At 45.4% G+C, this 25367-nt stretch overlaps 1 protein-coding gene across 1 annotated transcript in view; it reads left to right on the forward strand.

Moving 5' to 3' along the window:
- The first annotated feature begins 1338 nt into the window (after nucleotides 1-1338).
- The window catches only part of GAD2 (glutamate decarboxylase 2), a 66217-nt gene continuing 42188 nt past the window's right edge, over nucleotides 1339-25367 (forward strand). Inside the window, exons 1-7 of the mRNA XM_043884827.1 lie at nucleotides 1339-2095; nucleotides 2779-2838; nucleotides 3043-3192; nucleotides 4196-4429; nucleotides 9095-9185; nucleotides 9742-9854; nucleotides 15104-15219. Coding sequence (XP_043740762.1) covers nucleotides 2020-2095; nucleotides 2779-2838; nucleotides 3043-3192; nucleotides 4196-4429; nucleotides 9095-9185; nucleotides 9742-9854; nucleotides 15104-15219 — 840 coding nt within the window. The 5' untranslated portion in view covers nucleotides 1339-2019. The remainder of the gene's footprint in view (nucleotides 2096-2778; nucleotides 2839-3042; nucleotides 3193-4195; nucleotides 4430-9094; nucleotides 9186-9741; nucleotides 9855-15103; nucleotides 15220-25367) is intronic.

The raw sequence follows: 25367 nt of genomic DNA on the forward strand, positions 1-25367 counted from the left end.
GGGCTTGCACTTGGCCACCCTGGGTCCTGTGACATCCTTCCTAAGCCAGGGTCAAGGGATGGCAGTCTAAGGATCCACTGGTCTCTGCTTTAGCAGCGGTTTTGGTAACTTGGTTCAGCGATCAGAGAAAGAATGGCCTGTGCATACTGTGGAAATGAAAAGCGCCTGCCCCAGGGGAGCAGCACGCAGGGGAGTGCAGCCTTGGGAGGTTGGATGCAGCCGGTCATCCTCATCCTCTCTCCCCACTCCTGGGAGCTGCAGGGTGTACTTGACACTGATTTCTGCTGCCAAGGGAATGCAGGGCGAAATCAATGGGCCTTACATTCTTGAGGCAACCCCCCTCCACCTTTGTTTAATAGCTTGTTGAGAAAGGAAAATGTAAGAGCGGAGAGATTATGATCTCGTCCACACGTGCTAAGTTGCTTCAGTCCTGTCTGACTCTTTGAAACCCTATGGACTGTAGCCCACCAGGCTCCTCTGTCCACGGGATTCTCCAGGCAAGAATACTGGAGTGGGTTGCCTTGCCCTCCTCCAGCGGATCTCCTGGACCCGGGAATCGAAGCCACGACTCCTGTGTCTCCTGCATTCAGGCAGATTCTTTCCCTGGAAAAGAGAAACCCCTTCCCACCAAGTACCAGAAATTGTGACTCTCTCGTCTGGCCCCGCCCCACCTCACGCCATCGCGATGATTCCCTTAGGGGAAGAGGTGGTCATTGATTTGAGGCTCGATAAAACCAGGGCCCAAGGAGGTCATGCTTTCTTTCCGCTTTTGGAGGGCTCAGATTTATTGGAAACCCTGTGCAGGCTTCTCACGCACACAACGATTCCCCTGACGTGTAAGCAGCGGCCCTTCCACGCCTTCCCCGGTCAAGGTCACCGAATGACCCGACCGCATCCCCCATCAGCCATCAGCAGTCAATCCTGCTGGCTCTAGTTGTTCTTCCTTGCCTCCTTCCAAGAAGTTTCCATTCGTATTATTTCTCTGCCCAGCCTGAGGTTCTTGGTGATAGATTCCAGCATGAATTTTAATTGCCTCAATCAGCAGTCTTTCTCCCAAGCCGTCAGTCAGAACTTGAACAGTGGGCTCGGCGACCAAGCGCTCTGAAGCGCAGAAATGTTTCCCAGCCCCCACCTCGGGGAGACTATGCGGCTCAGTGGGCAGGAGTTAGGCTCTACTAAGGAGCAGGACGAAGCCCATCGGTGCCTAGGTGCCTTCCCCCACAGTCCCCTTCCCAGGCTCGCGAACCGCTCCAGATTCCCCCAGCTGCTGGGACTCCGGGGGGGGGGGGGGGGCGGCGTGTCACAGCGACCTCAGCTCTCTCTCGCAGGAAGGTGGCGCGGGCATAGCGCCTCCTTCTCCGCAGCCGGAACCAGTCCTCAAACAATACACCAATCGTTGCAAATAAAAGACTGTCTCCGCCACCGTTCCCGCCTCGCCAAGGTCTCTGTGGTCTACCCGCGCTGATGCCGGCGCGCAGTCCTCCGCGTTAGCACTCTGGACAGCGCCCCCGGGGTCGCCAGCATCCTCTAGCCGCACGCTGCCCAGGGGTCGCCTGCTCATCTCCCACCCGCTCACGCTGACTCCTGCTCGGGCGCGCTGTCTGCCTCGCACTCTCACGATTCAGCTCCCTCCCTCCCGTTTTTCCCTCCGCCGCCCACTCGCCTATCCCGGCTGGGCTCCCTCTCCTTCAAAATCGCTCGAGTTCTCGGGCGCTTTCCCATCTCCCGGCGGTGAGGGCCCTTCAATCCTTTCCTCTATTCACCCCCCGAAGCTTTCAGAGCTTTGCCACTTCTCTAAGCTCTAATCCCAACACACACGCGCGCACACGACACGCACGTTTCCTGCCCCTGTGTGACACCCACCCTCTGTCGTGCGGCCGCGCCAGACCCCGTGCGGTGTTCCTCCTACCGCCACACACACACACACACAAACGCACGCACGCGCGAGCAGGGCGGAGCGGAGGGCAGCTCGCCGGCAGTTTGCACTCGGAGGCGTCTTGCTCCAATATCGCAGCGCCGATGGCATCTCCCGGCTCCGGCTTTTGGTCCTTCGGATCTGAAGATGGCTCGGGGGATCCTGAGAACCCCGGCACAGGTAGGAGAAACGGGACCTGCAGGCGGAGACCTTTGCGGGCGGTCTGGGATTTGCTGGGGAAGATTGAAGGAGGCTTTCCAACCTGCAACAGGAAACTTCGGACGCTTAGCCCTGCCCTCGGGGTGGGTCCTTGATGACCCAACAGACTAAACCCCACAGGCTCTTATCCCCCTGGTAAGATGCCCAGGGACCCTCTGGTCCTTTCCGCTGGAATCTGGGAGAACCTCTAAACACGGCGGTGTCTCCTCGATACCGAATTCCTGGGCCTGGGAGTCTGCCACCGTCTTAGTGTCTGGAGAGAGAGAGGTGGTGGGAAAAAGGAAAATTGGAAAGAGGAGAGAATTGTTGATCTGAAAGGAGAGACTGCGAGGAAATGGACGGCCTCGGGTGTCGAGGAAAACTCGCCCAAGCGAGGCCGGAAGGAGACTTTGCCCTAACCGAGTGGTGCCTGAAAGGCAAGTGCAAAGGGCCACAGTGTGGGTCTCTTCTGAGGAAACAGCCAAGGGTCGGGCCGGGTCGCCAGGCTCCCGCCGCCTCTGGCACCTGCTCGCTATGCCGGCGCCAGGAAGGCAGCCGTTCCCGGAGCCCGGGTTTATGAGGTCGTTCACAAAGAACGAAGTTTCACACGTGTGTCTGCCGTTTTCTTTCCGCCTCGCTGTCCTCCCACCTGTCTTTCCTTGCAGCCAGGGCCTGGTGTCAGGTGGCCCAGAAGTTCACCGGCGGCATCGGAAACAAACTGTGCGGTGAGTGCCTGCGCGGGCGCCCGGGGGAGGGAGGCGGACACGGCCAGGCACCGCGGAGCCCGAGGAGGTCATAGCCACCCTCTCACCTCCGCATCCCGTCAGGGGTCGGGTGTTCTTGATTTAGGGACCGGGGATGGGCGGCGGGGGCTGGAAGCCGGGTCGGCGGGCGGCTGACCGAGGTCCGCGCTCCTTGTCCTTGCCCAGCCCTGCTCTACGGAGACGCCGAGAAGCCGGCGGAGAGCGGCGGGAGCCAGCCCCCGCGGGCCACCTCCCGCAAGGCCGCCTGCGCCTGCAACCAGAAGCCCTGCAGCTGCTCCAAAGCGGAGGTCAACTATGCATTTCTACACGCAACAGGTAAGGGCGCCTCGCGGGGTCCCGGGAGCTTCTGCTCCTCGCCCTGTCCGGTCCACCGTAGCCAGGAGGGACCCGGAGCCGGGAGCCTGAGCCGGGACGTCGAGGTGGAGGGCGGGAGCAGACCTCGAGAAACGCTGGGCCTGCCCCCTCGGTCGGACCCGGACCCGGGCCTCTGCGTGGCTCTGGGCTCCGGGGTTCCAGGCGGGCTCCGGGGCCGCGGCGCTCTGCGCCCAGCGCCGCCCTCGGGTCTCCGGGTGGCCGAGGCGCCCCGGCGTACCCTACCTTCAGGTCCTATTCTCCGTGCCCCCGAGGCATCCGGTGTGATGTAGTTTCTTGTTCAAAATAGGTTAGACTTTGTATGTCTTCAGATCGCAAGAGTAATTTGTAGCTGTGATTTCAGGAGAAAGATTCACATGAAACCGTGCAGTTTTACTCTGGTGCTTGCACACCCAGTGTGCACACCCAGTGTGCGAGCGCGCGCGCGCGCACACACACACACACACGCACACACACACACTGACTTTGAAAACAGCGGGCCTTCGTTAATAAGCCAGAGATTCTGTGGTAGGATAGGATAATAAGAAGCCAAATAATAAACAAAATTCCTATGAACCATTTTGCCCGATTTACCCAAAGGCATTCCTCAGACATTCCTGACCTGAAGTGATCGTTTAAGATGACTTATTGAGAAATACCGTTTAGCGAGAACCCCTGCGAAACAGATGAATGGAGGTATATTCTCTTAAAAAAAAAAAAGATATAAAAAGGAAGCAAATTAGTTGTGAACTGAAATGCAAGAAATAATTTGGGATTAGGAAAGAAATCGTAGTTTTTTCATTCCTTCATTTTTGAAAAATACCTCCCCTTTAAAGAAGATGCTCTATTTTTCCAGGAGATTTTTTTTAACATAAAATCTCGGTTCAGAGAGAAAGTGTCAAATGAAGAACTTGCCTGGATATTTTCATTGTAAAATTAAAACATGGCATTTTGATTCCGTTCTTAGATCTGCTACCAGCGTGTGATGGAGAAAGGCCCACTTTGGCATTTCTGCAAGAGGTTATGGACATTTTGCTTCAGTATGTGGTGAAGAGTTTTGATAGATCAACCAAAGTGATTGATTTTCATTACCCTAATGAGCTTCTTCAAGAATATAATTGGGAATTGGCAGACCAACCACAAAATTTGGAGGAAATTTTGATGCATTGCCAAACAACTCTAAAATATGCAATTAAAACAGGTATTGTCCAATCAGAAATAATAAAGCTCTTTTTTCTTTTATGATTTTAATTTTTTTCTATGAAAATGTTTTCTTTTATGGAGTTATTGATAATTTCAAGTTTACAACGTTATTTTCATCATTAAAAAAGTCCTGATTAGAATGATTAATGTCAAAAGCACCCTTTACTGTTATTGTTCATGGTTTGAAGTCGGAAATGTTACCTAAGTATAAATCATCAGATTTTACATTGCACTATTTGGCCATGGAAATTATCCACTGATGTAGAAGCAACCATTTGTCAGTAGAGGCCAGTAGAAGTGACTCTACTATAGAGAAAGAAAAAAAGAAAGAGAATCTAGAAATGAAAGCGTAAAAGGCATGATCCAAACAAAAGCCCAAATACCAGGTCAGTGCTGGAAAAAATCATCCTGTGTAATGATTGAAGCAGAGAGGTAATATTTTGGCATTGTCTCAGAAGACTAAGACTTCAGATGTGAACTCCGGCTTTTCTCTATTTTTAAGAAATGTACACAAAAGAAAACACAATACAAACTAGCTTAACAATTCAGCCATGTTATACAAGGATTTATGTGCTTCCTAACCACTCTGTATAGAAGATAAAGAGGAAAAAAAAGATAGAGGGGAATCAGATATCCTTACGGACAATATTTTTAGTGTATTTTATGTTTATTTTTTGGAATAGTATTCTCCATTCTCCATCCATTTTTAGCCCCAGGTGTAACATATATGTGAGTGCATTCTAAGCTTTCATTCTAGCTACACAAAGTCAGCTATTCATCTCCCCAGGTCATGATTACCCCTGCCTTTTCTGCTTTGCCTCTAATCATCCTGATACGTGGTTGGCTTAGACTTCATTAAAGCAATAAAAATAAGAATGAATAAATTTGGAAGGGAGGGAAGACTTTGTGGATCCAAATTGATTTGTAGCCTTAGAAACATCTGCTAACAAATAAATATGTAAAATATCACAAAACATTAATTACTCTAGAAACATGATCCTTTTCTCAGCAAATTTAGAATTACATGAATTATCAGTATCATTCTAATCAAAAACAAATTTTAAGAATGTTTGTTGTGTGACTTTTAGCCCTTTGTTTTGCTATATTTTTGTTTTCTTGAATTCTTTTTATTGACAGGATAGATATGCATAGAAGCCTTGGGAAATTGATTTCCTATACTATCATTGTCCACTTTTGTGAAACTATAGACTTAGAATTAAATACATAGGAGAAAGAATTTAACTTGGAGATTTCTATCAAACTCAGTCTATGGAGTATGATTTTTTAAAGGCACCTTAGATTTCATTCTCAGTTATATTGACAGAGAATCCACATGAGGTATATACTAGGCATTAAAGATGTTTTTTTCCTTCCAGATTTTTGTATATCTGTAGGTGCAGGCCTGAGCAATGTTTTTAATTCATTTTTGTTTGACCTACTCTCCAACCTAACATTTAAATACATTAACAGTAATTCGCTACCTATTATTTTTATTGCTACCAAGCCAAAAAGAATCTATAAAGGTGTTTTCATATCTTCATCCTTAAAAGCTGATGGGGTCTGAAATGCAATTTAAAGAGTTAAGATAATGAGAATTGCAGGTCAATGAAAGCAATAGCTCTGTCAATGTTCCATTTAGTGTTGGGAAAAGATGGGCCAATTCAATACTTAGATTTTGCCATAGTGCTTGGGAAACTGTTGGTCAGTGTAGCTCTAATATGTTTTTTTAAAGATCAGAAAAAATATGATTAAGTTGGATTTCTGACCAAGGCATATCAATATTAATTCAGTACAACATTATTTATAACACAAATAGTCTTCTGGTCCTTCCTCCCATCCCCAATGACATTTCAAATAATTAACAGCTGCCTCTTTCCTTTTTGACTGGCAAGTTTATGGGTTTCATGTATAACTTGTATTTGACAACTAGTGCTATTTAAGTTCTGTGAAGTAGTTACTGTCACTGCTACCATTAGACGTGTTAATGTTCCTTGGGATACTCCTTTATAAAAGCATGTTACTACTGAGAGTCCGTAACCTAATTTCCACTTGGACTCCAGGCTTAGGGAGAAGAGGGGGGAGGTAGGAAAATTTTATTGATTGTTAAAATTACCTCTGTAAGAGATATTGGAATAGAACATGGAAAAGTGTGGAGAATGATAAAGTTCTGAAATAATTAGGCTTCGCTGGGGTCATCAGGTTTGGCGTTAGTGGTGGCGGCTGGGGAGTGGAGGGATTCGTGAACCCAGCCATGAGACAAAGGGATTGAAGCATCAGTAAATGTGCCGTCCTTGGGTGTGTGTTGCTGGTCTAGAGAGAACAGTCTGGACCGACTTGGGGCCCCTTCCCAATGGACTATGGACACCAGGGTCAGAGCTGCCTGGGGCTGGCTATTCAGAGAGTATGTTCACCCTTCTTGGCTCATTTGCTGATCTGTGGGGAGCGGTCCAGAAGCACAAACAACGCCTGGTTTCAAACTCGCTGTCTCCAAGGCGGCAGCGCATGGCCATTCGACTCCTTGGCAGGGCGCTGACTCGCAGTACAGGTCCGGGTGGGGGCAGCAACAGCAGCTGGATGCCAGGGTGACTCGGGCAGCAGGCAGGCAGGTCTCAGGGAACCCTACCTGAATTTGCCAGCAGCCTATAGTTCATGGGAAGCCAGCAACCAAGGGGACATTCTGTTCTGGTCTGTCAAACTATCTCCCTGCATATTTCCACATCATTATCAGCGAATGCAAATTTTGAGGCTGGAGAGATTTTGGTGAAATAGACCAAGGTCAAAATTTGATACAAGAAGGAAGCCAAGCAATTGCAGCATCGCACTTCTTACCATAGTTTCCCAGAGGGAGTCATCAGGGTGAATTGACCTTCTGATAACCTGGGGCACGACATAGGTCTTGGGATCCCACTCAGTTTTATGCAGAGGTTTTCCTGACAAAGGGTGCGTAGACTTGGTGTGAGGTGAAAGATACCAGATTCATCCAGAAAATGCATAGGAGTTGAGAGAGTCAATTAATGGCTAGATTTGCTGATCCTTATCAAGTTCCTCATTTTAAAGAAATGGCTTAGGGAAAGAGGAATGGAGGGGCACCGAGAGGGAGACGAAGGCTATGATTTCAGCTGTGAGCGCTAATGAAATGGGGAGTCAATGAGGCAGAGAGGGGTGGAGGGCTGCTGCAGACAGCAGCAGCAGCCACAGCCAGGAAGGCTTTTTCCCTTTCCGTGGACCTGTAGACTGATGGGAGCAGCGTCAGAGAGCCTGGGAAAGAGCAAAAAGCTCAAAGGGCACTTTGCAAGGCTATAGGGATGTAAAACAATGCCATACCGGAGAAGAAGTGAGAGCTGCCCAGTCTCTTTAAAATGTGCTCTTTCCCAGCTCTTCTCAGCATCTACTCATCTAGCCACATGCTGGAGACTGATAAGAGAGCAGTCCCCGGGTCCCTGAGATAAGCTTTGTGTTGACTTTTGTCTCTGCTCTCCCCATTGCCTACCTTTATCTTGTTTTGTCCAGGCTGGCCTGAGAGCCTGTCACATCCCCAGGCTTCAGACAGGTGTCCAGTAACTGGCGGACGCCTTTTAATAAGAAGCTGTTTCCAGAATTGTTAATCTTCCAGGCTTTTGGCTGCAAAACAACATCACAGATTTATAGATAGGCTTATGTGGAGCAGGAAAGAGAAATGGAAGTCTAATGAGATCTTTACAATCACGTTTTAAATAATAGCCTCAGGAGTGTTGGGGTGTCAACCCCTTTAGAGAGTTTTAGAGAAATCCAGAAGTTAATTAGATAAGCCTGATTGAGGGACTGATCAATCCGTTGACTATACCTTCATGTATCTTGTGGACAAGACAGGGATGTTGGCTGTATTTAGCTTTATTTTGAATTGCAACTACGAAGGAGCTCTGTTGTTTAGAATCAAATATTCGGGTAGAAAAAAATAGACAAGAATTACATTTGTCCATTCCAGTGTTCTTGCCTGGAGAATCCCAGGGACGAAGGAGCCTGGTAGGCTGCTGTCTATGGGGTCGCACAGAGTCGAAAACGACCAAAGCGACTTAGCAGCAGCAGCGTACCAGCTTTAGACAGTCATTGCCTTTTGAATCCAGGGTAAATCACTCAACAGAGTGTCCTATTTTCTCATTTTTGCCTTGTCTTCTCTGATCATCAGCCATTTGTCACTGATATTATATGGATGTTGGCATGCCTGGCAGATGTCATGGTATATGACTGATTCCCAGCACAATTTAATGGAAAAGGGTTTGTTAGCAGCACAAGTGTAAACAAAAAGTGGCCTATTTTTTAGTAGCTTGGGATTGCCCCAGCATTTGAATCTGCAAATATATTGAAAGAATGCTAGAAAATAAACTAGTGTCCACATTGCAAACCACATTTATTATCTTTCTATAGGGTATGGTTAAAGAAAGATTTTTATCATGTGCTTTAAGAAATATCACAACACCAAGCAGTCTGTCTTGTTAAAGGAAATGCTCCTTTGCTGTGTGTATGTGTGTGTGTGTGCTTGTGTGTGTGTGCGAGATGGGTTTCTGAGTATGGATTTCGTATTACTAAAGGCTCTTTCAAGATTCTTCATCTAGAGAAATCATGTACTTCAGAGGCATTCATTTTCAATGGACTCATCCTGATTCTGGTGTTCTATCTAATTCAGGGCATCCAAGGTATTTCAATCAACTTTCTACCGGACTGGATATGGTTGGATTAGCAGCAGACTGGCTGACATCAACAGCAAACACTAACATGTAAGGAGCTAAATATGTTTTTGTGTAATCCAGGATAAATATTAATGACATTTCATAATCTTTGTTCTACCTCTTATGTAAAAAAAAAAAACAACTCTTTTTTTTAAGTGGCCCCTACGATAGTGACACAAACTTCAGAAGAGTATGGATATTCACTCTTCCTTAAAAGAAAATAGTCCTGACCTCTTTTTCATGCAATCAAAGTTATGCATCATGTTTTAAACACAAAAAGGACACTTTGGGGGCATACTGGATGTATTATTACATATAATATGAGAGAGAAATGGTACTAGATGTTGTCTTTTAGATAGTGTTATAATGTTACCCTGCAATGTATTTATTCACTATGATAAATGACCCTTGTGTATGAAGCCTATTACTGAAACTCTTGACTTATGAATGTAGGAAACAGAGCAAACCCTTTTGTCCGCTTAACGCTGTGATTGTCACATCTGTGAAAGTAGGGTTTGAAGAAGGAAATTGCCCTGTAGATATTGTAATGATGAATCATTCCTTTGAGTGGCAGACATCAAACGTGGCCATTACTATGTTTCAGGTTCACCTATGAAATTGCTCCAGTATTCGTGCTCTTGGAATATGTCACGCTAAAGAAAATGAGAGAAATCATTGGCTGGCCCGGGGGCTCTGGCGATGGGATATTTTCTCCTGGTATATGATATTTTAATCTTTCTTCATATTTTCCTTCTGATTTGTCATGCCTTATTTTGAACATCAGTTCAGTTTAGTCACTCAGTCATGTCTGACTCTTTGCGACCCCATGGACTGCAGCAAGCCAGGCTTCCCTGTCCATCACTAACTCCCGGAGCTTGCTCAAAATCATTCATCATCAAAATCAATCATCAATGTCCATTGAGTCGGTGATGCCATCCAACCATCTCATCCTCTGTCAACCCCTTCTCCTCCTGTCTTCAATCTTTCCCAGCATCAGGGTCTTTTCCAATGAGTCGGCTCTAAGTATCAGGTGACCAAAGTATTGGAGCTTCAGCTTCAGCATCAGTCCTTCCAATGAATATTCAGGATTGATTTTCTTTAGGATGGACTGCTTTGATCTCCTTGCAGTCCAAAGGACTCTTAAGAGTCTTCTCCAACACCAGAGCTCAAAAACATCCATTCTTCAGTGCTCAGCTTTCACTTTATTATGAACATAGGAATGATTAAGTATCTAGCCTGTGTTTCTGCTTAGGTTAAATAGACCAGAGGTCCCCAACCTTTTGGCACCAGGGACCAGCTTTGTGGAGGACAATTTTTCCATGCACCCTTCATGGGGGATGGTTTGGGGATGATTCAAGAACATTACATTCATTGTGCACTTTATTTCTATTATTATTATGTCAGCTCCACCTCAGATCATCAGGCATTAGATCCTGGAGATTGGGATTAAGTACATGTGACCACTGACCATGCATCCAAGTCAACTACTCCATGCTTGGATATTAATTTTTTGTGTTTGGAGGATAATCAGCAACGATATTAACCCAGTACTTCTACTGTGATCCTATATACAGGATGTATGGATTGTGTGGAACAAAGGAATAAAGATTCCTAATAAGCAAAATTAGGGAATAAAGGATTATACTTTCCCAAGTGTCAGTGAAAGGAGAAGGGTGCCCTCACTGAATAAAGCATCCTCTGATTGAGGGCAAATAACAGGTACAGTTTACTTTGTACACCATCCCTTTCAAGGAACAAGCAGGGAAGCTGATGCACACAATTTTCAAGTAGGACAGAAAGTGCCTGGAAGACAGTTTCTTAGCGCTAAAAGAAAAGGGTGATGATTTCTTTCAGAGGTTTCCCACTCTTTTTTTGTTTTTCTTTATGATGTCATTTAGTCCTTCCTACTCGGCCTTTTATCACCAGCCATTGCATTCTAAGCTCCATTATGTATACTTCTTCCAGCCACGAAAGTCAGCCTGGGACAGAAAGTCCTGCTTTGGGTTCCCAGGTCTGTGTGTGTGACCTTGGTTTGACGTAGAGAAAAACTAGAAGCTAGGAAGGCAGTGGGAATTGAGAGAGCCACTGACCTGTGAGAAAGAAACCTGGCGCACAGACCGTCACCTCCTCAGCAGCAGGAGAGGGGGGTCATGGGCATCACTGGCCCTGGAGCTTGGTACCCAGAGACTGGCCCTGCTGGGGAGGCCAGAGCCACACGGCCATCGTGTCAGGCAGAGCAAAGGCGAAGTCGTGATTCCTCTTTAGCAAATCTGCAAAGGCAGGGGGATCACAAAGGAGAGAGAAAATGAAATGAAAGGACAGAAAAGACATGATGAGGAGTAACAGTGGCCTCAAGGCCAAGTCTTAAATTCAGCAACTTTATCTACAAGCTCAGATCAGCTATTTCATTTTCTGTTTTAAAAGAGATAGCATATGTTTTCAGGTGCTGAAGGAAAATGTGTTAGTTAAATGAAAGGGAAAATTTGCCTTAAAAAAAAAATCATTGTACACCAGCTGTGATGCAAATTTTAGGCTAGTTTCATTTTGAAGGGAACTGAGTATTTAGTGTTCCCTTGGAAAACCATCCCTGACTGAGGTAAGTTTGTTATCATTAATTGGAACTGATGTTTTAAGGTGTATTTCATGAGGAACTTAGGTAAAGTTCAGAGATGAACATTGTTTCTACCTTTATTCTGCCTCCTCTTGTAAGAGGGGCTGTGGGACTGAGCTGTCCCCAGGGAGCCGGGAGCTCCTTGGGCTTTCTGTTTGTGGTTCCCAGTAGTCGGAAGAGAACAGCTGCTCCCGTGACCTGGAAAAGTTGACTAAGTGGAGTTGAACCAGGCCTAACCTACCTGGCTGGTCTTGGAACACACCTGTCCCAGAAAATATACACCCAGAGAAAGACTCCTCTTTGGCAGTTCTGCTAAGCCAGGTATGGACTAAGAGCTGCCACCCCCATCAATGATGGGGAATGATCAGGTAGAGAAGATTTAAGCTCAATCCCGAGGCTCCTTCCTTGGATCCAGAAGATCCATGTGCTCTGAGTTCCCAAGATGGAAGCTATAGATGCCAGACTACAGTGCAAGGCGTACAGTGTACAGTGTAAGGGATTCTCCAGGCAAGAATACTGGAGTGGGTTGCCATTTCCTTCTCCAGGGGATCTTCCCGACCCAGGGATTGAACCTCAGTCTCCCACATTGCAGGCAGATGCTTTAACCTCTGAGCTACCTGGGAAGCTACAGTGTAAGGTAGATGTTGCAAAATCAGGAGGGGACTAAAGGAAAGGTCATTAGCAACCTGTTTCTGCTCTGCTTTCTACAATGCATTACAGAGAGGAAATGGATCATAGCTTCCTCAGTTGCTAATAGATGCCTTTCTGGGTAGCATCCAGCCTTGTTCCTGGGAGAAAGGGTCTATGATTTAAGCGGTGAACACAGGGAAAATCATACATCTATGTGCCTGAGATCTGACAGTCCCATTGCCTGGGATTAGACATGGAGAGTTAGGTTCATGGCTTGAATACTCAGCTCAGCCAAGTTTCTCTATACTTTCATCTATAACATCCAGTGGCATCATGCTTCATGGAAAGTTCTTTGAGATGGACCAAAAAAAAAAATATATATGTGCAGCCTAATGGTTGAGAGTCATGTTTTATTCGGTGGAAATTTTTAGGACTTAAGCCTAGGAGGCAGCATCTCAAGTAACCCTTCTCGGAGGAGTTGAGGGGAGGAGCCAGGATATACAAAAGTTTTGCAATGAAGGGCTGGTAGTCTGAATGTCCAAAGATTATTGTTAATTAAAGGAAGCCAGCTATTCCAAATTAAGGAATTTAGTGCTTTTCTATGAATGGGAAGATACAAGAGTTTGGACTCACTGAAATCATTCCTTTCATATGCATCTCAGCCATCTGGAGCCAGTATCCTGGGTTTTCACATCCTGACCTTCCTTGGGGCAGATCACAGATCACAGGTATTCTTCTCCTTCCTGAGTGCCCTTGGGGCTCACTGGCTCATATTGGAGGGCTGCAGTCCACTGATGATTGATTGTGATATCCTCGTTTATGGACATGGCAGGAAATACTCCATTTCTCAGGGACTTCTAGAAGAAATCTGTTTATGGGATGTCACCTTCACCTGGGAGTCAGAGGGAACTGGAGAATGCCACTGCTCAGCACATCCTGAAGGGCCGAGGGGGAGAAGGGAAAGATTGGAGTCACAAATATGTTCCTGTCTAACAGGATTCTCAGAATGTTTGGGACTTGTTTTTGCATCCTTTCTTGGAAGACTTCTGGGAAATAAGAGCATGTAGGGCTTATGCATCTGTCCTCTTGCCTGTGTTACACAGTGCAGTCTGCTCTGTCCAGAGACCCAGAAGCCTCGTTATCCCTCTTGGGGCTGCCAAACCTTTAAATGGAGAATGACTGAGCTGTGAGAAGAAGAGTGGGAGGCTGCTCTCTGGATCATTGTCCTGGGAGGTGCACTTTCTTTGTGTCCATCTTTCCTTTTTCTTCCTCCCTCCTTTCTCCCCAGCCTCTCTGAAAATAATGAGGGCAGCAATTCTCAATGGGGAGTTATTTTGTCCCCAGGGGACATTTGGCAATGTCCGGAGATATTTTTGGTTGTCACAGTTTATTTGGGAGTGGGGAGCATGTAGTGTTCATGACATCTGATGGGTAGAGAGTAGGGATGCCCAGGAAAGTCCCATCACATGGAACTGTCCAGCCCAAAAGCTGGTCCCATGCCCGGCAGCATCCTATCCAGTCAGCCTTTTAGACAAGGTGTCAGCTCAGAGCCGGCCTGACCTGGATTCTATTTATCCCATGTCTCTAGGGTCCAGAAGCAGTAGGAATTGCCCTAGTTCTGACTGATGATACAGCCGGACTCTGGGTGACGCCTGCTCTGTGCCAGGTTGCCTGCTTGTGTCAGACCCCAGGGCTCACTAGGCAGAGATCATCACCCTACCTGGGCCATCCAGCTTGGTACAGAGAACCCTCCTGCTCCACAGCCACCAGAAGGGAAACGAACTGAGAGAACTCACATGATAGCAGAGCCCGGGCACGTCCCCCTTTGGATTGGGGAGGGGGGTCATTGTGTTTTCACTCCTCATCATGTTCTCACAGCTCCCACATCAGCATATTCATTTGCTTTCACAACTTTCTGTCTTCTATCTGGTTAACAAAAATCCTAAACTATCTAACAATCCTGGGGAGAAACTCACTTTTCTTTGCTTGTCAAATGAAACTCTACTTATAAGACAAAAATTCTATGGTATGAAATCCTTGACAGTCTTAGGATGGCACATGAAAAGTAGTTCAACATGGATTTAACATTCCCCTTGTGTGTCTTCCTAATTATGAAATTGTAACCATTAAAATTATATTGCAATGATGTCATTAAGAGGGAAGAGCCATCTGAGGGGAATTAACAGATGAGTATGATGAGATGGGCTTGGATGTTTATCATTCTATAAAGATTATTAACAGTCCACGATATTAATAGCAACTGATCTTTTTCAGCTCAGATAGAAGGGGCTGCATGAGCTGAAATGAAATGTCTTCTCCATGAGGACATATGTAGGATTTTCACAGATCTAATGCAGAATGACCTACTCTCAAACCGAGAAGGAAGTCAACTTTTTAAGTTCTTAAAAGCCTTTTCAAACGGCTCCTAGTAAGAGCAGAGTCCACTGCAGTGTGCGCCCGGCCCCACCCTGCCCCGCCACCCCCAAGCCCCCAGAGACGGACGTGGGCGTGGAGGGCTGGAATCCATCCTAGGGTTGGGCCGAATACTCCTTTGGACCCTCTCAGCTAATGCCTTTGAGTCTGAGGATTCAATTCAAAGCACAACCAGTAAGACGGTTTTCTCCTGTGTCCAAGGAGGACTCTAGGTCAATGGAATTAATGTTGCTTGCTTGTGACAATGTTAACAATGACTAGAAAAGGTAACTGTTGTTGCTCTGCCCTCTAGGTGGCGCTATATCCAACATGTACGCCATGCTGATTGCGCGCTTTAAGATGTTCCCGGAAGTCAAGGAGAAAGGGATGGCTGCCGTCCCCAGGCTCATTGCCTTCACGTCTGAGCATGTAGGTGTTCAACGTCCTTTCCAAGTTTAAGGTTATATTCCGTAAAACCTGGGTTGAAGGAGTGGTGTTTGGAAATACTTTACCCCACGTTTTCTCTCTCCAGAAGATGCTTCTGGGGAGAGGATGAGGGGGAGAGATCAGGTGGGGGGTGGTGCAATGCAGGGAGCTCCTTTCTCTTTGAAATTCAGGACGATGCTCAGTGAAAGCAGCTTGCTTTCAACCCTCAGTCCTATACTCCCTACTTTGTAATAAGGTTATGTGTTGGGGGAACAGGAGGAGGAGAGAGGGCGGAGTAACTGTGAACTCGTATGGATCATCAATGCTGTGCAGTACCAAACTCAAAACTGTGAAGTATCCCGTTGATACAGGCTTTCTGTTAGAAAATTCCGATCAGATGTTCTACCCTCTTGGTTCCTTGGAAGCAGTGAATACAATTCACAACCACTCCACTAAAAATGGAATTCAAGGAAGCTAATGATTTATTTTAACACATTATCCTTAGTATCTCACTTTGAGTCATGTTTTAACATGTTGTTGAATGCCCTTCCTCGATTTATAGGCATCAAATTTAGCAGAGAAGAGGACAGCCTGAAACCACCTGATGTTTTCTTATTGCTGTTGGAACAAGTTACCACAAATTTTGTGGCTTAAAACCACATGAATTCAGTATCTTACAGTTCTGGAGGCAGAAATCTGTAGTGGGTCAGGCAGGGCTGTGTTCCTTCTGAAGACTGTAGGAGAGAATCCATTTCCTTGTCATTACAATTTCTAGAGGCTGCCTGCCTGCCTTGGGTCATGGCCACTTCTTCCATCTTCAAAAGCGGCAACAGCAGATCTTCAAATCCCTGCCCCCAACCCCAGCCTTTGCTTCTATCACCCCATCTCCTTCTCTTGACTGACTCTCCTGTTTCCCTCTTTCTCTTGTGATTATACTTGAATAACACAGGATAATCTTTCGTCTCAAGATCCTTCATTTAATCACGTTTTCAAAGTCCCCGTTGCCATGTAAGGTAACAAATTCACAGATGTAAGGGATTAGGATATGGTCATCTTTGTGGAGGAGCCCAGTACTCAGTCCACAAAGCCTGGTTCCCCACCACGACATAGCTCTGATTTCTCAGCTTCCCCAAGGGTAGAAAACCAGAATGCAATTTGTCTTCCAGTGACTATTTCCCTAAAGTGAATTTGGATCCCTCAGTAGTTACACGTTACTGTATTCTTGGGCTTGAAACAGCAGGCGATCTTACATTGGTGTCTTGCTCTTTGGGTTTCCTTGCTGTTTCCACATCTGAAATGAGGTTGACCTGTCAGCACGTTCCTTGTGCTCTCTGGTTTCTGCACAAGTTTCTTGCACTCAGGTTAGATGTGAGTTCATTTAAGGCCGTTGCTCAGAAAGTTAGTCATGTGATCTGAGGATAATTTAATATACCTTAGTTCCTTGGTATTGCCAACTTGGGGTCTCTCTCTTCTCCATTTTCCAAGGAAAGAAAGGTGATTTAGACAGAATGATTCTAAACAACCATTCAATTCTCCGCCTCCTTCTGGTATTTCTATCTGTGCCCATTATTATGGAGCAAGATTTGAAAATTATGAAGCTAAAATACCAATTGTCTCTAAATCAGTAATTATTTTGACAGATAAGCTATTCTTCTAATGTGCAAGACCTTACATCTGATTGTTATTGACCATTTACAACTTTCAACAGACACATGTTCATTTAATTCAAGAGCAACCTTGTGGGACAGGCAGAACAGGGGTTGTTCTTAGCATTTTTTTTTTTTAAATGAAGAGGGTGTAGTTAGCTAGAGAGATAGAGCCAGGATTAAATAAATTTCCTGACTCCCAGAACAGTGAGGGCCCTGCCCCAACCACCAGTGTAGGAACTAGATTAAAAAATACGATGACAGAGTTTTCTAAACCACAGCTCATTGACTGCTTTAACATTTTATACCTTCCCAAGTCAGATTTCCACCAGGAGCTTTTTTTCTTAACATGAGGTGATGCTAAACTGTTTCTTCTCCATCCCTCCCCAGCCTAAAATATCTTTCATGATACCCATAGATTGGGCTGGAAGGGAGTTTTAGAGCTTTATTTAAAGAACTCCAGTGTCTCCTGGAGCACTTGATCCAAGCCGTTCTGGACATTTGTTGTTCAGTTGCTAAGTTGTGTCTGACTCTTTGTGACCCCATGAACTGCAGCATGCCAGGCTTCCTTGTCCTTCACTATCTCCCAGAGTTTGTTCAAATTCATGCTCAGATGGTAAAGAGTCTGCCTGCAAGGCAGGAGACCTGGGTTCGATCCCTCAGTTGGGAAGATCCCCTGGAGAAGGGAATGGCTACCCACTCCATTATTCTTGCCTGGAGAATTCCACGGATAGAGGAGCCTGGCAAGAGTCGGACCCAACTGAGAGAATAACACTTTGACATTCTGGACATATGAGCCCTTAAAAGTGAGTCCTGCCCTTGAAGCTTCGAGTTAAGGGGTAGCATAACCTCCATGTCTAGCTGTCTCTGGGCTCCAGGCCTCCGGGCCATTCCATCCCATTCATCCTTTTGTACTGCTCCTTCCAACTTCAGGCCATGCTGGATCTTTCCTTAGTCTTAATGGATTTTGCAATCACTGTCTCCACCAGCCCCAGAAATAGACCTTCACAGGCTGAAGAAAGAAAATTACCAAATTAGGTCTCAGCATATCCGTTCCACAAGCTAGTTTCCAACTCTGCATGGAGCTTTCTTCCCTGAATCCCTTGACCTGCAGGGAGACAGGAGTGGGGTGGGGTGGGGTGCTGTGTGGGTCAGGTGGGGAGAGGAGTGGCCAGTGGCTGAGGCATGAACTGCCTCCATTGTTGTCTCTTGTTATGCTCCTAGAGAATTCCCAAGTTGCAGGACTTTGGGAGAATGGAATGAAAGCCTTAAAAAACACTTTCATCAATGCCTGGGATGTAGGGAGCTCTACATAAATATTAGGTAACTTGAAAAACACCACCACCTCCTTGTTTTATGGATGAAGAAGTCAAGCCCCAGAGATGGAAGATTTTTGCCCAAGCTTTCACACCCAGGCAATGGCAGCATCTGCTCTGGAGCCTCAGTTTTCTAACAATTCCAGCACTGCGCTTTCAGCTCCTAGGCTGGCTGACCAGAGAGCCACACTAGCTGACTGTTCTCCATTCACTGGAAGCAGCTTTCCTCAAATCCTATTTTCTTCATATTGATTATTCTGACGTTAATATAATTTCCTGATCTATCGAACTGAGCTGGTTACTGTCCTTTCTTCTGTTAGGAGCAGGGAGTTGATAACTGGACATGGTTAGTGCCATACGGATGAAAATGGTGTTGAGAAACTGCCATCCTCCAGCATCCAGCCAGAAACTTCACACGTTCAGAAGGCAGAGGGTCATCTGTTGTTTTCTAGCAAAAACAACCCATCTAGCAAAAAGCTACCCATCACTTCTCTGGCCACAAAAGCAGACCTGAACTTTCCCTAACTAATGAGGAGGGCAAGCTGGTTTTGTTTGTTCAAAACAAACTGGGTGCTTGAAATTCGCCTAAGATTAATGCAGACAAAGAGTATGGTGATGAAGAACAGAAGACTATAAATCACTAAGTTGAAACGAGATAGTGTTAAGTTAGGGGTTAGGAGTGCCAAGATTATTTTCCTCTGAAATATAGAATCACAAAATTGGAAATGATCTTAAAGATCATGTGGTTCAGTATTCATCCTGTGCTGGAATCTCATCAAACTCAGTGACAGAAGAGCCCAGAAAAAATTAATCTGATGAATTTTAGGTCCTTTCTTGAAAGCAGGTTTAGAGGGAAGCTAAGATCGCAGCTTGGTAATTCATCTCTCTCTCTCTAAATCTTTTGAAAGCCCCAACCACGAGCTTAATTCCAAATTCTTCTTATTTCCTCATGTGACACAAGCTCTTCCAGAAATAGCTTCAATGAAGCAGCATAATCACATCTAGGAAAAATGTTCCTTATAATCACAGCAGACACTGGAATCTTTCAGATAAATCACCGTAACTCACTCACTCCACTTGTCACATGCCAGGTCCAGGGTGGGTCTGTGTCTCCTGGGATCATCACCAGTGTTCTGCTGAGACCCCTCATGACCTCAGCCCACTTCCATGATTCTCCTAATTGCTTTAGAAAGATGATTTTCAGATAGCAATACTTTTTGAGAGGGTTTCAATGACAATCAGGTGAGTTCCGTTCATTTCAGTCTCTCAGTCGTGTCCGACTCTTTGTGACCCCATGAACTGCATGCAGCATGCCAGGTCTCCCTGTCCATTACCAACTCCCAGAGCCTACCCAAACTCATGTCCATTGAGTCGGTGATGCCATCCAACCATCTCATCCTCTGTCGTCCCCTTCTCTTCCTGCCCTCAATCTTTCCCAGCATCAGGGTCTTTTCCAATGAGTCAGCTCTTCGTATCAGGTGGCCAAAGTATTGGAGTTTCAGCTTCAACATCAGTTCTTTCAATGAACACCCAGGACTGATCTCCTTTAGGATGGACTGGTTGGGTCTCCTTGCAGTTCAAGGGACTCTCAAGAGTCTTCTCCAGCACACAGTTCAAAAGCATCAATTCTTTCGTGCTCAGCTTTCTTTATAGTCCAACTCTCACATCCATACATGACTACTGGAAAAACCATAGCCTTGACTAGACGGACCTTTGTTGACAAAGTAATGTCTCTGCTTTTTAATATGCTGTCTAGGGTGGCCATAACTTTCCTTCCAAGGAGTAAGCGTCTTTTAATTTCATGGCTGCAGTCACCATCTGCAGTGATTTTGGAGCCCAAAAAATAAAGTCTGACACTGTTTCCACTGTTTCCCATCTATTTGCCATGAAGTGATGGGACTGGATGCCATGATCTTAGTTTTCTAAATGTTGACCTTTAAGCCAACTTTTTCACTCTCCTCTTTCACTTTCATCAAGAGGCTTTTTAGTTCCTCTTCACTTTCTGCCATAAGGGTGGTGTCCTTTGCATATCTGAGGTTATTGATATTTCTCCTGGCAATCTTGATTTCAGCTTGTGCTTCCTCCAGCCCAGCGTTTCTCATGATGTACTCTGAATATAAGTTAAATAAGCACTGTGGCAATATACAGCCTTGATGTACTCCTTTTCCTATTTGGAACCAGTCTGTTGTTCCATGTCCAGTTCTAACTGTTGCTTTCTGACCTGCATACAGGTTTCTCAAGAGGTAGGTCAGATGGTCTGGTATTCCCATCTCTTTCAGAATTTTCCACAGTTTATTGTGATCCACACAGTCAAAGGCTTTGGCATAGTCAGTAAAGCAGAAATAGATGTATTTCTGGAACTCTCTTGCTTTTTCAATGATCCAGCAGATGTTGGCAATTTGATCTCTAGTTCCTCTGCCTTTTCTAAAACCAGCTTGAACATCTGGAAGTTCTTGGTTCACGTATTTGCTGAAGCCTGGCTTGGAGAATTTTGAACATTACTTTACTAGCGTGTGAGATGAGTGCAATTGTGTGGTAGTTTGAGCATTCTTTGGGATTGCCTTTCTTACGGATTGGAGTGAAAATGGACCTTTTCCAGTCCTGTGGCCACTGCTGAGTTTTCCAAATTTGCTGGCATATTAAGTGCAGCACTTTCACAGAATCATCTTTCAGGATTTGAAATAGCTCAACTGGAATTCCATCACATCCCTAGCTTTGTTTGTAGTTTCTAAGGCCCACTTGACTTCACATTCCAGGATGTCTGGCTCCAGGTGAGTGATCACAGCACTGTGTTTATCTGGGTCATGAAGATCTTTTTTGTACAGTTCTTCTGTGTATTCTTGCCACCTCTTCTTAATATCTTCTGCAGAGATACCAAGAGAACATTTCATGCAAAGATGGGCTCAATAAAGGTCAATGACAATAGATGTCTTTTATGTTAAAAAATGAATGGTGTATTGAAGTAATTGTTTGGCTTTGTAAAATTCAACTTAAATTTTAGAAAGAATGTAATTCTAAATTATTCAATAAATATGAATAATAAGGCTATAACAACTTCTTGTTGACAATGAACTATTCATATATTCCTTTACAACTTATTCTTTTAATCTAATAATGATGTAAGTCCTCTCACAAAAGTAATGATAAATACTGGAAAATAAAGAATTAGGGAAATATAAAAGCGAAAACAAAAAATGAATGGTGACCTGGGCAGCCTGGAAAAAGCTCCCAGGTTATGCTCCTCATTAGACAGAAACATTGACTGACCTTTCAGTAAGTGAACTAGTGAACCAAATTCAGGTCACTTGGCACCCCCTGCTCCAGCTGTGTTCCTCCTGCCTTTTCCTCGGAGGGTCCTCATCACCCTGGTGCCATCTTCTCCTCTACCCAATCCCATCAAAACCTCCTCTTCAGAAAGAACCTGAGAGTCATGTCAGTTCAGTTCAGTCGCTCAGTCATGTCTGATTCTTTGTGATCCCATGGACTGCAGCACGCCAGGCTTCCCTGTCCATTGTGTAAATGATTGTAAAATCTAAGTGTTGCCTCTCATGGGGACATTTTCCCTGCAATAGGAGATGAGGAATGAGGCAGAAAAGCAGAAATCCATCCATTGAGCATTGATATTTTTTTTTATTCCTTCCTCCACTCACTCAGTGCTGCTGGATGCCAGGCACTGGGGAGACTGCAGTGAACAGAATAGAGCCAATGTTGGCTCTCAAGGAGCCAGCATTGCGCTGCCAGAGAGGAGAAGAAGAGGATGGTCACCCCTCCCGGTGCCCCTGAGTCACATTCCTCATCTGATGGGTGTCTCTCCCTTGCTCCAAGTGCCAGGTCAGGAGTCACTGGATAGGCCTGTTTTTCTTCAGGTTAGTGGATAAAGCCCATAAGCTTTGGGATGGACTAGGAGTGACGACAGGGCCTGCTCTGTCCCTCCCAGGAGATTGCTTAGCTCATTTCTTCCTCATCTGTAAAACAGGGATTACAGTACCCAGTTCACGTATTGTTGGGAGTTGTTGGGAGGACGAGATGGGCTAATACAGTGCCTGGCCTTTAGTAAACACTCCACCAATGTCAACCAACACTGCCCTTGTAACCAGCCACCCACTGGTGTCCCCACAGGTAGAGAGCTGAGCACCTCCAGGGGGGCAAGGTGAAGGCATATCTGGGGGTCAGTTATTTTCTTAAGATGGATAATGGAACCTCCCCCAAAACACTTCACTGGTGGCTTAGATGGTAAAGGATCTACCTGCAATGTGGGAGACCTTGGTTCAATCCCAGGGTTGGGAAGATCCCCTGGAGAAGGGAATGGGAACTCACTCTAGTATTCTTGCCTGGAGAATTCCAAGACAGAGGATCTTGGAGGGCTACGGTCCATGGGTTCGCAAAGAGTCAGACATGACTGAGTGACTAACACTTTCACTTTCCCCCAAAACACCAAGCAATACTCAAGTAGTCACAGCTTTAAGATAGTTTGGATTCTCTGTTGTTGCTTGTATGATTTGGAGATTTTTTTTTTCACATGCTCCAATTTGGCATATGCTTATTTTATGACATAAAGTGAATTGACATTAGTTTTGTTTGAAGACTTCAAAATTCTGCTCAGGTTACCCAGGGATATCTGAGGGTGGAATTACATTAGGTGATAGGCTGGAGAAGGACCACAATTTTGTGAGCATCTATCAATGCTGGGCGACCTGTGGGCCCTTCCCAGTCAATAGCTATGCTTCTCACACCAACTCTCAAGGTAAGAATTCATCCTTGCAGCTGAACAAATGATGACTCAATGAGAGAATAACTTGCCTAACTAGAGCCAGGTCATGTTATCTCAAGGAACTGCTTTCTTTTTTTTTTTCTTTAATTTTTTTTTTTTATTGAAGTATAGTTGATTTGCAATGGTTGTGTTAATTTCTGCTGTACAGAAAAGCGATTCAGTTATACACATGTATATATTATTTTTCATTTCCTTTTCCATTATGGTTTATCACAGGATATTGAATAGTTCCCTGTGCTATACAGTAGGACCTGTTGTTTATCCATTCCTATATATTATCATTTGCATCTGCCAATTCCAAGCTCCCAATCCATCCCTCCCCACCTTTTCTCTATGTCTGTGAGTCTGTTTCTGTTTGATAGATAACTTCACTTGTGTCATATTCTCGATTCCACATATGAGGGATATCATATGGTATTTGTCTTTGTCTGACTTACTTCACTTAGTATGATAATCTCTAGTTTCAACCATGTTGCTGCAAATGGCATTATTTAATTCTTTTTTATGGCTAATGTTCTGTTATATACCTATGTACCACATCTTCTTTATCTGTTCATCTGTTGATGGACATTCAGGTTCTTTCCATGCCAGATGACCTCTTTTCATTACACATTTTCATTCCACTCTTCTCAGGATCCTAAAATCAGGGAAATAGTTGCTTTCATGTGGCTGGATGCATGCTTAGTGCTGGTGCTCACATTTGTCACCACACACCACCGCTGGGTCTACTTAATCCTGGTACATGCCATTCATTTCTTTTGAAACATACTTAGGGCACAGACTCACAGTGGGGTAACCTTATAGCTTTGAGTGCAAATAATAAGGTGGCAGCTGCACAGAAATGCCTCGTATGCAGATCGTATCACCTCTGACTCACATGGAGTCTCTAAGAACATGGTGGGAGATCCCCTCCCCTCCACCAAATCGTGATAATCAGAAACCAATGAACTTGTACTCTGGGCTCCCACAGTACAAGCTCCTTTGTGCATCAGATGCTTTCCAAAACAGGGTGCTCTTTTAGTCCATTTGATGAGAAGAAGCAGGAGCAAGAGCAACCAGCTTGTCTGAGACGGTATAGGAGGCAAACGAGGGGGGTCAGGAAGGGGTGTGGGGTCGCAGGAGGACAGGGAAGGGCTACTGGTTCATTATCTCGCGGTGGGAGAGGGGCTCCAGGGCAAGAGGAGGGGCTAAAGGAGCAGGTTCCAGCTCAGTCATAGGCTGGGCTTCAAGATTTCCTTGCTGGGCATCTGTGACATGTAAGGATGCATAATTTACCCACCTCTGATCTGTGTGCCTACACACACACACACACACACACACACATTCACACATACCGTTCACTCCTCTCACATATTGGTAAGAAAGGATCAAATCCAAGGATGACTGGTAGACCTTCCGGCTGAGAGGTAAATCTCTCTCTAGATACCTGGTTCCCAGGCTCCTCAGCCTTCAGGATACTGTGCTCTGCTCTGGTTTATCTACAAGGGGTTCTGTTCAACATGGTGCCAAGGAGTAAAGATGTTTCTCCTGGTATTCTCACAGGCTCAGGGCATCCTGCTATTTAAGCTGTCCTTACTGTTTCTTCCTCACTAGGTAGTCTCTTTTTTTTCCCTCTCAAGTTCCTTCTCTCTTAGGTCGCTGGCTATTTGTGGATGTTTTTTGTTGCTGTTTAGTGTGAAGTCATATCTCTTTTGCAACCCCATGGGCTGTAGCCCGCCAAGCTCCTCTGTCCATGGGATTTCCCAGGCAAGAATCCTGGAGTGGGTTGCCATTTCCTTCTCCAGGGGATCTTCCCAGGGATTGAACTTGTGTCTCCTGCATTGGCAGGTGGATTCTTTACCACTGAGCCACCAGGAAAGTCCCATATCTGTAGATAGCATTTAGCTATTTCCCTGTTCCCTCTCCTGAAAATGTAAGTGGACTTAGTGTTTGGTACCTAAGTTTCTTTTTCATGCCTTTGTTCCCCTTCTTGAAGCTTCCCATTTGGGTGTGTGTTTTTCCTTTAAATGTGTGGCATTCGGTACAGTGATCAATTATCCTCGGTAATTGCCCCTCACTTGAGAATCCCCATTCTTCCTCATTAAAGACCAGACAAGGCTACTTCCTTTCATTGACCAGTGCATCAGATCTCTTATTTATCCTCAGTGTGCCATTTAGCTGTTTAGTGCTGTCAAAGTTCAGGAGAAAAAAAAAACCCAGAAACCAGTGAATCACTGATAGCATATGTTTATGGTGCTACTACTAAGTTGTGTCAGACTCTGTGACCTCGTGGACTGTAGTGCCCCAGGCCTCCTTGTCCATGGGATTTCCCAGGCGAGAATGCTGCAGTGGATTGCCGTTTCCTTCTCCAGGGGATCTTCCCAACCCAGGGATAGAACCCGCGTCTTCTGCATTGGCATGCATTTCTTTACCAGTGAG

This window comes from Cervus elaphus, chromosome 23, assembly GCF_910594005.1.
Source record: "Cervus elaphus chromosome 23, mCerEla1.1, whole genome shotgun sequence".
NCBI lineage: Eukaryota > Metazoa > Chordata > Mammalia > Artiodactyla > Cervidae > Cervus > Cervus elaphus.